At 49.1% G+C, this 14,783-nt stretch overlaps 1 protein-coding gene across 2 annotated transcripts in view; it reads left to right on the plus strand.

Annotated features, from left to right (window-relative positions):
- Positions 1-6,783: 6,783 nt before the first annotated feature.
- GRIP2 (glutamate receptor interacting protein 2) overlaps positions 6,784-14,783 on the plus strand; it is a 92,826-nt gene continuing 84,826 nt past the window's right edge. For both annotated transcript variants that reach the window (XR_010791246.1, XM_066597014.1), the window contains exon 1: positions 6,784-6,843. Coding sequence is in view for 1 of the 2 variants with exons in the window: in XM_066597014.1 (XP_066453111.1) it covers positions 6,804-6,843 (40 nt within the window). In the remaining variant the exon portion in view is untranslated. The remainder of the gene's footprint in view (positions 6,844-14,783) is intronic.

Here is a 14,783-nt window from a genome sequence, read left to right on the forward strand (position 1 = left end):
AATCCAATTTGTATCCTGGTTTTCCTAGGGAGCTAAAGCCAGTACTGCATGAGGTGACACGTTGGATAGGCTCCGACAGCAGAGAGGCTGGCAATATACAATAAGAGAACCCCGACGGACGTCTTCCAACATCAAAGCTGTACAGCCTTAAATCATAACGTCTTCAGAGGTCAGACAGTGGATTGGAAAGGGTTAATGCACAGTGTAGAACTCCATAAAGCTGGGTGACATCCCTGTGCGGCTTGCAGACGTATTGGCGGTCACCCAGCTTTCCAGGAAATTGTATATTAAAGCACCTTTCCCTACGCTGTTGGTTCATTCCGGGACCATCGGGCTCTCTATTAAAATGTGACTTTTTGGGCATTGATTTCATGTCTGGAGTCGTCGTCTGCTAGAAATGTCACTGACTCCTGAATGCTGCGAGGTTGAATATTTTGCATCGTAAGAGGAAGCGGCTGCCATTACTAAAGCAGGACCTGGGGCTGCTGGTCAGCGCCCCCTGGCAGCACTCCTCTCATCTGCTGGGCGTCCCTTCGCAGGAGTAAGTGATTTATTCTTTGCTGCACTCGTTTGTTTTTTGCTTTTAGGTTTTTTTTTGCACCTAAAATTCAATAAGCGGCAAATTAATGAGTTTCAGAACACATCAGAGGACGGCGGGAGGCGCGGTCGATGCTTTACTGATTAATTGACTCTTTTAATGCAATAGTAGGTAACTTGATGTTTGGAGTACTTCTACCTGGGGCGAACAGCTGTCACTCAAAGTAGGTGACAGCCGCTTCCCGGGAACGTAGTCTCGGCTCTAAACTTGTCAAGTGGCGGATGTCTTCGGCGGAGACAAAACAGATTGTTGCATACAGACATCCAAGAGACAGCGCCACCTGGAATGCCTTGTCTGTGCAACTCAATTATGGTGCTTAAAGGGTTACTCTCCTCAGGATATGCGTTAGTTGGTGACTTCTGGGACCCCCCCAAAACCTGAGAATGGGGAGGGGGGCTCTGCTTTCCCATTTTAAGTCTTCCCTGCACCGCTGTACTCCTGACTACCGGAAGCTGCAGTCGGCTCCATTCAGTTAACCCTTTTCTGACATGGGCTGCACATGTACGGTACACATCGGGTGTCATTGCATGTAGCGGGCTTGGGAATCAGACCGGCTCAATACACAGCGGGTGTCAGCAGTCTTTGGTTCTGATCCCGGCTGTTAACCATTTAAACCATGCACATTCTGTCAGCGGCATTTAAAGATCTTGAATGGTCCTCCTGCAATGAGATTGCGGGGTGCCATTCGGGTATCATGGCAGTCAGGGGTCTTCTGAAGACCCCCAGGGCTACGATGAATGATTGCCTATTATGAGGTGCCTGGGGTTAGTTACTCAGAGCTCCAGAGACAATCCAGACAGCCCACCACGAAGGTCTAGAATGCCCGCTGGACCAATCGCATGTAATTTGCATACCGTCTGGGACAAATAGAACTTATTTTCATCTAATAGTTTCAAAAGTCAACACTCCCTTTAATTAATTATTCTAAGGGTGCCTACCCACTAGCGTTTTTTTTCCCTGCGAAATTCGCAGCATTTTCTTCTCTGCAGGGGTCTATGGGACTTGTAATGTTAAAATCGCGATTGCGCAAAATCGCAATTTACCGCAATTTTGCGCGATCGCGATTTTAACATTACAAGTCCCATAGACCCCTGCAGAGAAGAAAATGCTGCGAATTTCGCAGGGAAAAAAAACGCTAGTGGGTAGGCACCCTTAGGGTATCAGAAGAATGATTGTTCTTTCATGTAGTGTACATAGGGGGCAGCAAAGCTTATCAATTAAAAACCAAAACTTCTGAGAAGCAGCGAGCTGTAAGGCTGGGCTCATACAGGACGGATTTGCCGCGGTTTTGCTGCGTCTTGACGTTGCATATCTGCATGACAGCAAAACCGCTGCGTTTGCAGTGCAATGTAGTGCAAATGGGTTTGGGCAAAAATCTGTTCTCACAGGACGAAATTTTTCTGCACAGCCGCAGTACGGAAGTGCTGTTGCGGCGCGTTTTTTGAAGACGCAGCATGTCAATTCTTTGGACATTTCCGCAGCGCTTTTTTGTCCCTGGACCTCCATGGATGCAGCAAAATCTGCACTAAAATACGCTGCAAAAAGTAAAAAGCGCTGCAGGAAAAAAACACTTGCGGATTTTCCCAGCCAAAAAAGCACCAAAAATGCGCAACAAAATATGCAAGACAAAAATAAGCTTTTAGGGCTCCTTCCCACGGACAAATTACGCGGTGGAAATCCGCTGCGTTGCCCGCAGCTATTAGGTTCTATTGAACCTAATAGCTCAGTGCTCACAGTGCGGAATTCCACCGCGGAATTCCGCACCGTGAAATCTCCCGTCCTCACCCGCGGCATGTTCTATTTGCCACGGGTGTACGTGAGGACGGCTTCCATTGCAGTCAATGGAAGCCGTCCGTCATGCTATCTTCCACTGTAGCACAGCAGAAGATAGCGTGAAACCGCTTCCCCGCCTACCGCCGTCATATGACACGGCCAACGCGTCATGTGATGCCGTGGCCGTGTCATGTGACGTGGCCGGCGTGTCACATGATGCTGCGGCGCATCACGCCGAAGCGTCTTGCGGGACGTAGGACGCCGGATCCGCAGGTAAGTTGGGGTTTCTGGGGGGAGCCTTGACGGGCTCCGTCGCGGACCCATCTCAGCTGTGTGAAGCTGGCCTTAAGCGGTTTTTCCGCACAAGCGGTTCTTCTACGGCGAAACCGCAACAGAAACACTGCAGCAAAACAGTGGCAAATCTGCCCCGTGTGAACCCAGCCTTAATTGAGACTGTCTTATTTTACCTGTCAGGAATGTTTGTGTCATCTGCTGACCTCTAGTGGTCAAAGTGAAAATTGGTACATCTCAGTATTATATTCATAGTAAAAACTCCAATATATATTATAGTATTCATAATAAAAAAAAAAGCCCTATCAGATGTGATATAGCAGAGGTGTTCACCGCTAGCAGCATTTATCTAGGGCAGCGTACAGCAACTCTAGAAGGCGGTATATGGTGCCTACAGCTCTGTACTGTGGACCTGCATGTGGCCACGTCTTATTGTATGACTTCCAGGCTTTCCTGCTGTTTGATCATGTATCAGCTGTAGGAGGTGAACCTTGTCGTCTTACAATACCATGCGGGAGACAGAAGCGAGCAGAAAGGGGAAACCGCAGCGCATCCGCACTACAACTTCATCCGAAAGCAGTGAAAGTGCCGTGTCTTACACCTCCTTGTAGATTCCAGCTGTACTATACCTCCCAGCATCCAGCCCCATTAAGGTTTTAGTGTAAAGGTGCAATCGCATGAGCACTGTTAAGGCTTAAGTAATAGCGCTAATTGTAATTGTTGGGAAAACACAAGCACTAGTGGTAGCCACCAGCACTCATTCATTAGCACCCTTAAAGGGGTTGCCCATTGAGAACGGTTTATGTCCTATTATCAAGAAAGGTCACCAATAGTAGATTGTTGGCTATCTGTGGCCCTGGGCCCCTGCTGATCAGCTGTCCGCTGGTGTGCACTGAGCTGATTTCTGCAGGAAGCAAACAGCTCTGTTATTACTGCTGTGGCCAGGGATGGTATTGCAGGCATTGAAGTAAATGGTTTGCAATATCGAGTCTGGCCACTGCAGTAAGAACTGTGCTGTCTGCTTGCTGCAGAAATCAGCTCTACAGGAGTGCAGCTATGCTGCAAAAAGCTGATCATCGGGCTCCTGGACGACTGACCCCAGGAGACTGTTGCTGACCTGTCTTGAAGGTAGGCCGTAGTTTACAGCTGGACAACCCCTTTAGAGGGATTGTCCAAGATTAGAAAAAGGCAGTTGCTTTTTAATGAAAAAAGGGCCACTTTTGTCTTAAGGTTATGTCTGCAGTTCTGTGTGGTTGAATGGGGCTAAGCTGCAGTACCACTCACAAGCTGTGCTCAGATGTGGCGCTGTTTTTGGACGTATGTTTTTGTAATTCTGTACAGTCCCTTTCAGGGCCTAAAACTACAAAAAGTTAATCAAAATACTTGGGGCATGGCGGTAGGATTCTGCAAGTACAGCAACTAGCAGGCACTGTAAGGACCTCAGCGGCCGGGTGCCCACATCTCAGCAATGTTAATTTGCCTCTTGAGATCGCACCCTTAGCATATGTGACCATGGCGGAATCTAATTTAGATATTTTTTTTTGCATGGATCGTAGCTCTACAACCATGTCTAAAAATTTCCAAGGCGATTCCACGCACATCACATGTCCCACCGTAACGTGGATCCGCGCAGAATCCTGTCAGAAATTCCATTCTCAGTGCTAAATCTTCATGTAGATCCGCGGGAAAATGTGCGCAAGAAATACGTGGGTTTGCCACAGATTTCTGTCTCTTTTATAAAGATGGAATGAGGCACGGAAAAATCCACGTTGGTTTCCATCATATGCACGTACCCTAGGGGCTCATTCACATGACGTCCGCAGATTTCAGCCCGTGAATATGCAGCGTGTTCGCGGACCGGAACTCTGCTGATTACCTGTGTATTTCGGCCCGGCTAGCGTTTTTTTTCTTTGCATACGTGCTCACACATACAAAGAAATAAAAACACGCAAGCAGAGCGATTTGATTTTCTGAGCAAATACGCAGGGAACGCACATGTATCAAACGTGTTCACTGCATACTTGTACATTTCTGGGCTATTGTGGTATATAATAAGCACCTAAATAGGACATGCTGCGTATTTTTGCACGCAACCAAAAGTCGAATGAAAAATATACTTGTCTGAATACCCCTTATGCAAATCAATAGATGTATAGATTACGTTATATATTCAATATATGAAAAATATGTTTGTAATGCCAGTGTGAATATCCTCCCACACATACGATATATTGACAATCCTGCATATTGCCCTTGGATACAGACCACAGTGTTGCTACACCCTACTGTCCATCATAGGGGTTGAGCTCCCACAATGCACTTCTGTATGCAGCTTTGGCTGTGACTAGAGTAAAAGCTACAATACACCACCAGATTTGTACAGTGCAATATTTTTCACATCGGGCTGCGGCGAATATTTATATCCTTGACCCTGCGCGGACCGGACGTGCCCAGAAATCCTGGTTTTCGCTGCCCTACTGTTGAGTCACATTCTCCTCGCCTGAGATCTCTGTTACATCAAACAACTGTTTATATCCAGCCGCTCGTATTTGCGGCACAACAGCTGCACCCATGTGACTGACACCAGCAGGCGCCACCGCCGGGCTGCTCCCGCTGCTGCCCTGCATGTTATGTCATTTATATTAGATAATTATGCTGACATTATAACGATCCAGTAGCATAACTACTACTCCCAGCATACCCTGACTGTCCCCCATTCTCCCACCTCTGACCCGTACTAATCTGATTGCTCCATAAAGCAAGTTATAATCCTGTCTAATTCGTCTTCATTGACATAATGGTCATGGGAGTCTTGGGGTCTAACTCCGCCCCAATGACCCCTGGATGCAGGCTCCGCCTCTGTAACACGGTGCTTACTTTTATTCAACATTCAACTCTGCTTACTTTTATTCAACATTGTCCATTGTCTGTTGTCTTCAAAAAGTGGCGCCACCCTTGTCCACAGGTTGTGTGTGGTACTGCGACTCAGCCCCATTCACTTCAAGAAAGCTGAACTGCAGTACCAGACACAACCCGTAGACAGGGGTGGCACTGTTTTTGGAAAAAGGCAGTCATGACAAGATGGGGGATAAATGTTTTATCACTGGGGGTCTGACCGCTGGGGAACCAGTGATCCCGAATGCCCCCTGTGAATAGATGGTGGTGCTCAGCCATCGCTCTATGCATGTCAATGGGACGGGGGAGATTGCTGAGCACATCGCTCTCCGCCTATACTGTAGCAGTGAATGGTACGCATGCGCACCGCCGCTCCATTCACATGGGGTGCGCAGATCTGGGATCACTGCGGTTCTCAGCGGTTGGACCCCCACCGATCAGACATTTATCCCCTATCTTGTCTATACAAGCAAATGAAGCAGCAGGTGAGTTTTGTGATAGTGTAAGGCCTCATTCACACGACCGTATTTGTGCACCCCATCGCACACAGAATAGGGAGTGCTGAATCCCTACTGGTTTGAATTGGGGTCTTCAGACCTGCATACGTGCTGGAAGAAAATGGAAGCGCGTCTGTATTACGGACCAAAATAGCCGCTTGAAGTCAATAGGATTGTGCAGTGCGCAGTGGATACACAATATATAGGCATAGTCACTGTATATATATATATATATATCGCATTTTCTTTGCGCGTGTAAAAAACACGGAGAATACATGCGCCAAAAAATCTACCAGGTGCCAGAATGCAGATTTTTGGTCCGTGAATATTCTGCGTGTTCATTGACTGAAATGCGCCCCTGTGAATGAGAAGCTGTATTTACACGGGCGAGAGACTACTGCGACTATTTCCAATTGGTTTTATACACACGGGCAATTTTTCTATATGATCGAGAGTCTGAGAAAGAAAAATCGCGGCATGTCCTATTTTTCTCGGAACGATATTGCACCCGCCCGGGTAAATACAGCCTAGGTTGGACTTGTGGAGATTGCACCCGGGTTGGCATCGAACCTGCGTCCCCCCGCTGCTGAAAAGCTCCGAAACTTAAGGATTTTGTAGAGTGCTTGGGAAAGTTGCCTGTGCCATCCAATCAGTGCGGGCGCTGCGTGTGCTGTGCTGTGTGGGCTGTGCCAGTGGGAGCAGAGCTGTAGAGCAGGCGGCTGTGTGCGGTGTGCAGCTCTCCAGCAGACATGCTCTGTGGGCTCCGCAAAGATCTGCACTCGGATTTCGGTGAGTGGATCCCTCTTCTTTCCTCCAATATAATAGACCTTTTGTTGGGGCGTCAAACTAGAACGCGACTACTGACTCTGATTGTGGGAATCAATGCCAGTCTGTACGCTGTGCCAACTAGTAGGCATTACTGCCAACTTACAGCATCTCCATCCATTCCAACTTTGCAAATGCTAGCTTATGTGCACTTGTGGACGTCTGCTGGGACTTGTAGCTCTACTGCCACCAGATGACATGAGCGTGTGTGTATATGTGCAGATATAGCAGAGCTGAGTTGGTTTGCCACTGACTTATTATCTGGTTTTCATAGGACTGCAGATAAACAGGCTGGCGGGGCGAGCGCTGGGTGCCACAAGGGGCACCAACAAAGCATTCTGCCTTGACCAGGGTAGGTACAGGGCAGTAAACTGAATATTTGCCCCAGGTGAAGGATAGTCTAGCTATTGGGAGTTATGATTCCTAAAAGAGAGCGTTGATGGATAAACCCGGCTCTGCTACATCTGCGTATAGATGGCATGACCACCTAAAACTTCATTAAACAGTGGTCTTCTGGGGAGCTTTCAGTGGATTTGCTGAGTGGTGTTGGGGCAGGTGCCACTGTGTGAATGAGGTTTGAGTCAGTGGCGTCCGCTGGCAGGTACTAGCTCTGCACCATGCATCGTGTAGTTGAGCTCTGCTGAGTCTGTGATGGGTTGTTTGCACAGTGTCGGCACACATTGTGTAGCTGGTATTTTGGGAATGTTGGGCGCTCAGATTTCTCTCCATGAGATGTGGCATCTGCTTTACTTTCCCCGATAAGGAGCTGATCACTGGGGATCCCAAAGTGTCACTTTATTGTCTTAAAGGGCCACTACACCTTAAATCAGCAGTGTTATAACAGTGTGGGCTGATATCGGTCTGCCATACATCCAGTTCTGTATCTTCTGATCTCTGTGTCATTATTCGGTAGACTGCACGTTGTCCTTTCTGTCCTCTGAAAAGCTGGGTGACTAGTGATGTGACCCCGTCACAGCTTCCAGGGGGCTTTGCTGCAGGTCAATAGTACAATATGTAATGCCTTACAAACCGTGCTGGTATTTTTTTCATTTGGGGAGGGTGTAAGTGCCTTTTTTTTCTCTCACTTTTGCTGATTTAGGGTCAGTAGCATTTTTTTTCTATGCGGAGAAGCATAAGAAAAACCGCAAGCGTCATCCACACAATGCCAGATAAAACCGTCTGCAGGAAGCCCAAGTGATCTTACACACGGGACGGATTTGCCGCGGAATGACCGCAGTGGACCGCCTGCAGCAGATTCACAGTGGATAATCCGCATTAAAAACGGTGCAGAAATTGACGCAAATGTTAATGTGGATTTGGTGTGAAATTCAGCCCCTCGTTAGAAGCCGTGGATTCTGCGCTATGAGTGACACGTGTTTGATGCGGATTCTTTCCACAGCATGTGAATGAGATTTCGAAAATCCCATCCACTTCGCTGCTGTAAATGCTGTGGATTTTCGGTGTGGAGGCTCCGCAAGGAAAATCCATGGCTAAACCGCCCTGTGTGAACATGGCCGAAGACCGCGTTCACGCAGCACGGTTTAGCTGCAGGACGTCTGTTGCAGAATTCTTCTTGCGTTTCTGCAGCTGGCCTTAGTGAGCGACATTTGTGGCGTTGGCTGCGGTTGTGTTTTTATGTGTGGATTATCCGCTGTGGAATGCGTTCCGTTTCTGTGGTGGTTCCTGTACTGCGGTCACACTGGCAGACATACAGGACAGGCTGCGGATCTGTGGACAGCCAGCCTGAGGCTCACACCGCGGATTTCACTATGGATTTGGTGCAGAATCTACGATTCTGCATCAAATCTGCGTCAAAAAGTGTCCAATCCCTTGTACTGCAAATCCTGGTTTAACCTATACAGTGCGTTTTAAGAGCTAGCTGCAGAAAAAAAGTGTATTTTCCCCACTGGAGAGGGCTAAATGTGCAGGCGGGTCTGCGGCAGCTGGAAGTCAGGATCTACTGCAGATTTGGAGGTGGAATTTGCATGGAAAAAATCTATCACAGCTGGGTGCATGCACCTGCGTGCAGCCTTCTCTGCGTGCGCGCAGCCTTCTCTGCGGGCGCGCCTGCATGCAGCTCTCTCTGCGGGCGCGCCTGCGTGCGTGCAGCCTTCTCTGCGTGCGGGCCGGCGTGCAGCCTTCTCTGCGTGCGGGCCGGCGTGCAGCCTTCTCTGCGTGCTGGCCGGCGTGCAGCCTTCTCTGCGTGCGGGCCGGCGTGCAGCCTTCTCTGCGTGCGGGCCGGCGTGCAGCCTTCTCTGCGTGCGGGCCGGCGTGCAGCCTTCTCTGCGTGCGGGCCGGCGTGCAGCCTTCGCTGCGTGCGGGCCGGCGTGCAGCCTTCGCTGCGTGCGGGCCGGCGTGCAGCCTTCGCTGCGTGCGGGCCGGCGTGCAGCCTTCTCTGCGTGCGGGCCGGCGTGCAGCCTTCGCTGCGTGCGGGCCGGCGTGCAGCCTTCTCTGGGTGCGCGCCGGCGTGCAGCCTTCTCTGGGTGCGCGCCGGCGTGCAGCCTTCTCTGCGTACGCGCCCGCGTGCAGCCTTCTCTGCATGCAGCTTTCTGTGCGCGCGCCTGCGTTCAGGTCTCTCTGTGTGCACGTGCGCCTTTATTGAGGACTCGCCATTTAGAAGTCTATAAAAAGCCAAGTGACTCAGCCCCATGGGAGCTGTAATGGCAGCTGCATTCTGTCAGCCAGCTTCCTTATTGCCCTGAACGTCACATCTGCCAAGCTGTACAGATATGGATTCTGCTTCCATTTGCCTTATTAACCATTCAGAACTGTGGGAAAGCTGGGTGGTGAGCTTAAGTGGGAGCTGATGGTGCCACAGTGTAGAAGCGATGGCTCTAATTGGCTCTCGAGTGCTTCCCAGCCAATCGGTGCAGCCCTCAATGAACCAATGTGATGGCTGTGATTAGTTTATCCAGCGCTGCATTGATTAGTTCTCGAGCGCTGGATGAACTAATCGCAGCCATCGCGTTGTGGAGCTGGGATTTATGAATTGACCAATCAATGCTCAGGGATGTGGACCAAGCCTGCTAGTTAGGTATAAGAAGACATCCCCAAATTAAGACCTAGTGCCTCCTTTGGGGCAAAAATTAATATAAGACCAGGTCTTATTTTCATGGAAACGCGGTAGTATGTAAGGCTGAAAACAGACACATGTCTATCCAGTTCAGCCTATTACCCCCCAATGTTGATCCAGAAGAAGGCAAAAAAAAACCAGTGATTTAGAAGCCAATTTAAGGGAAAAAATTCCTTCTTGACTACAATCTGTCAATCGGAATAATCCCCGGATCACCGACCCTTCAGAAGGAATTCCTGATTATAACATATAATATTGCACGACATGCGACTCGAGGTTTCCGATTAAAATCAATGAGAAACACTTGTGATCCTCTGACACGCGTGACACACGCCTGTAGATCACAGGTTTTTACAGAAGTGATGCGAGGCGTTTGAATGAAAATCACATTGCCGTGAAACATGCACGTTGACAAGTGAGCTATCTGGCCACGTTTCACGTCCCACTATCACATTCGCCAGGGTTGCCCTCACATGGGCGAGAGTGATATCGCGCCGAGAGACTCCGGCCAAGCCTGCGATTTCTGCGGCTAGCGCTGTGCGGCTTGTGAGAACATCACAGCTCTGCATCAGGCGAATTTTTAGCCAAATTAATTCTATGCCCCTAGCTACACCTCTGGGCAGGGGCCCTAGGGGGGAAACCAAATGTAGCCCCATGTTGGAGGGCCCTGATATAGTGCTGTGGCCCTCAGGCTGAGTACTTCCCTTTCTTGTTTGTGGGGCCAGCCTCTGCTACAGATTCTTCTGTCACCAGTCTCCAAGCTCCTGATGAAGGAAGAGATGTGGAAAGGTACAGCATAGGGGATAGTTTTCTATACAAGGCTAGTAAATATATAGTACAGCAATGTTTTTAACCCTTTGCAGGACGTGCAGATCTTCATATAAAGAACGATTCCACAAGTGTTCTAATAGGGTCTCTTCCCCCACTGATTTGCACTCGTGACGTGTGACCCCATGTATTGCTGCCCTGTATGTCTGTATACAGACTCCCATGTATGTTTACCTTATCCTCCATACTGAACGCCCCCCACCCCCACCTCCTCCGCACATTCCTCCGCTCGCAGCCGCATGGAAAGTTATTGAATACATTTGTTCTAGTCACCTGATTCTCCATTTGTCTTCCACATGCAGATTAAATCTATATTGTTTATGCGCAGAACGTGTCGAGGACGGCGGCACTTATAAAGGGATATGGCGAGAATTATTCCCACCGTAGACGCGGCGATTCAAAGCGGTGACAGATATAGTTTTTTTTTTTTGTTTAAAGCAGCTAAATATCTTTAAAAACCGTTCTGTCCTGAACTTTCATTGAGCAATCAAACATGTTGCATTCTCTTACTGCAGCTGGTGATCTGCCCCTCATGCTTTACACTGCAGCTGTACTCTATTAGGATGTGGATGTTGTAACACAGAAGACCCCATTCTGTAGTATTTACTAAGGTCGTACACATGCAGCAGATAGTGGTATCTGTATTGTCCGACTTCCATTCTGGATTTTCTCCCAGCTAAAGGAGGTCTGGAGGTTGAAGGTGCCCAATAAATAGACAGCGCTTCATAGTTGGAGGAGCACTGGAATGATAGATATTTGTGTTTTATGATGTATCTTCAAGATAGGTTATCCATGATCAGCAGGCCACCGATCGGCTGTTCACTTGGTCTGCTGTCAATGCTGAAAGCAGATAGTGCTGTCTTTAGCGTAGTGGCCAAGGTTGGCATTGCAAATGAAGCGCCCATTGAATTCAGTGCAACACCAACCCGAACCGCTGCAGTTTGTACAGAGCTGTCGGCTTACGGTTCTATGCACGCTGAGAGCAGAGGGGGCGAACATCTGATTGGTGGGAATCCTGAATGGCAGACCCTCACTGATGACCTGCCCTGAGGTTAGGTCATCGATAGTAAAAGTCCCAAACAGCCCTTTTATTTCCATGGCTTCTGTTGGTGCTCCTATCATGAGGCGACCTGAACCTGCCACCGGCTGGTGCTTATTTCTTACCGACAATAATAATTGCCAGCTAGAGGCGAGCCAGGCAGCAACCCTACAGGGATCTCCGGTTGGCCACTGCTGTAATCAGCGTGACCCCTGACCTCTGCTTCTTGGGTCACCATTACTACTAGGGTCACTAATGTGGGCGCTATTACTACTGAACCCAATATAGGGATCACTATTACTACTGGGGCCACTAATGGGCGCTATTACTACTGGGGCCACTAACGGGGGCGCTATTACTACTGGGGCCACTAACGGGGGCGCTATTACTACTTGGGCCACTAATGGGGGCACTATTACTAATGAGGGCACTATTACTACTGGGGACACTAGGGAAAAAATGTAAAACGCCCTCTGCACGTAACCGAAGGCTTCTTCACATGCCCTTTATTTTCAGTCCACTAAGATACCACAAAGCGCTGTGTGTAAATGCCGCCTCCGGGTGGTTACAACCGGCAATAATGCACTTCCATCCCCCTCTTCCCACTTATCGCACTGATAGCCCGAGCAGAGCTTATTGTATAGTATGTCCTTGTGCCACAGTAATTGCCCCCTGATTCCGACCGCACAGCGTAGTAATGTGAGAATGAGGTTGTCGACATTATAACCATAGTGAACAATTACAATGGGCAAAAGTCGGAGGGTTAATGGGCAATTAGACCCGGGCTGATGGATGCCAAACGCATTTTCTGCGATCCATCCTGTGGACTATCCATAACGCCGCGCGCAGCTCAGACCTCGCCGTGAGGCCTCTATCATTTACAGGAGTTAAATGTCTCCTCCGCAGCGCTAATTACAGCGATGATGCAAAGCGGGAATATTACAGATGTGTATGATGGGCTCTTCATAGGAATGAGCTGATCTGGGGAGGAAGAGACCAGAGAGACGGCAAAGAGAACGCAAAGACGGGAGTTTTACTTATTCTTTTTAGACCTTCCAATATGGCGGCTGTGCATTTACTTATTCTGATATGGTTACTCTCTATTGAGGTATTCAATTAGAGACACCATGTCTTCACAGAGTCGCAACAAGGTCTTGGAGAGGGCCTGGTCTTCACGGGGTCCAGTGGGAGCCAGTGTGGCCTGCACAACAGGGTCCAGGAGGCGACGTCCTGGCTTCCACAAGGTTCAGGGCAACAGTCCAGCCTTCATGGGTTCACAGAGTCCAGGAGGGGGGGGGGGGGGAGGAGGCAGTTTAGCCTTCATAACAAGGTCTAGGGGAACAACCACCCTTTGTTGGATCTGGGGGGCAGTGGTCCGATTTTCACAGGCTTTGGGGGTGGGGGTTACGGTGGCCAAATCTTCACAGGTTTCGGGGGTGGTCCGATCTTCACAGGTTTCGGGATAGAGGGGGGGACTTGATCTTTACAGGTTTTGGGGTGGGGGGCGGTGGCCCAATCTTCACATGTTTGGGGTGGGGGGCGGTGGCCCGATCTTCACAGGTTTTGGGGAGGTGGTGGCCTGATCTTCATAGGTACCAGGGGGTGAAAACCCGGCTTTCATAGAGACTGGGGGGCAGTGGCACAGCCTTTACAGGTTTACATGATCTGGGGGTGGTGGCATAGCCTTCACAAGTTCACAGTGTTGTGGAGGGCGAGTGGTACGGCCTTCACAGGGTTCGGGGGTTGGCCTGGCCTTCACAGGGACCATTGGGCAGCCTGGCCTTCACATGGTCTAGGGGTAAGCCCAGCCTTCAGGCCCTGTGACATGGCGGTTATATGGCAGGTATGGTGCACGTTTCTTAGATCTGTCCAGTGAGTGTAGCCTTTTGTGAGATTTCAATGTCTCAAAAAGTCCTGAAATGTGCCGGAGCCCCGTGGATACATCTCATATGAGAAAGGTCACTAGCATACATTGCACTGAAATAACGTGGCCTTTATTTGCTATAATCACAATAATGACATCATCATATACTGTAATATTGATGGAAATATCCCAGCAGAGCGGCGCCCCTTCCCACAGTCCCTGTCCTGTTTTGCCACTGTTCTGCGTTTCGCAGCCTGTTAACAAACGCTTCCTATTTGCTGTGTTCTGACTCGTAGTCGGTGGCCTCTCGGTACAGAGCAGGTATGGAGATAATCCGGTTCTAGGAGAAGTTTTTTAACATTTGCATAACTCAAGCAAAAATATATAATGTCCCAGATTTACTGAATTGAATTATGTTAACTCTTCCTGAGCCGGGCTATAGCATCCCGTGTATAATGTACGAAACGCGTCAACACCATTCCAGAGAGTGGAAAAAGCTTTTTCATGCTTCTGTTCTTGTTCTAACAACTTCGGATGAGCGAGATAATTGATGCTCAAGGTGCATTTATACATCTGCTGCTTTATATAATCTGGGGAGAGGAGGCTGCTATTACCTATAAGAGAAGATACTCAGGTTATATCAGCATGCTCCATATCACTATATACATGATGTACAACGTATTGCAGCTGTACATATATAATTATATCCAGTGGATACCCAGGTCATACCAGCATGCTCCATATATTGCTATAGAAAGGATGCATAACATACCGGCTGTACATGTATACCGTATTTTTCAACCTATGAGGCGCACTGGGGCAGAAGTACATCCTATAGAGCAAATGTGCTGAAATTCGGGCACGGCCGGCAGCTGTGTGATAAGGATCGCACGTCCTTATCGCACAGCTGCCGGCCAGGTCTGCCCCATAGCAAAGGAGAAGTGCCACCCGTACGTACAGCTGATTGGTGGAGGAAGCAGGGGAGGAGCAGCAGTTCCTGCCAGCGCTCACCAATCAGCTGCACCCACATAATACAGGAAGCTTCTTTTAGGCTGAGCGTCCATGGGTGGGATTGAATATCGCAAACGATATTCCGCCAC

Source organism: Eleutherodactylus coqui, chromosome 3 (assembly GCF_035609145.1).
Source record: "Eleutherodactylus coqui strain aEleCoq1 chromosome 3, aEleCoq1.hap1, whole genome shotgun sequence".
Taxonomy (NCBI): domain Eukaryota; kingdom Metazoa; phylum Chordata; class Amphibia; order Anura; family Eleutherodactylidae; genus Eleutherodactylus; species Eleutherodactylus coqui.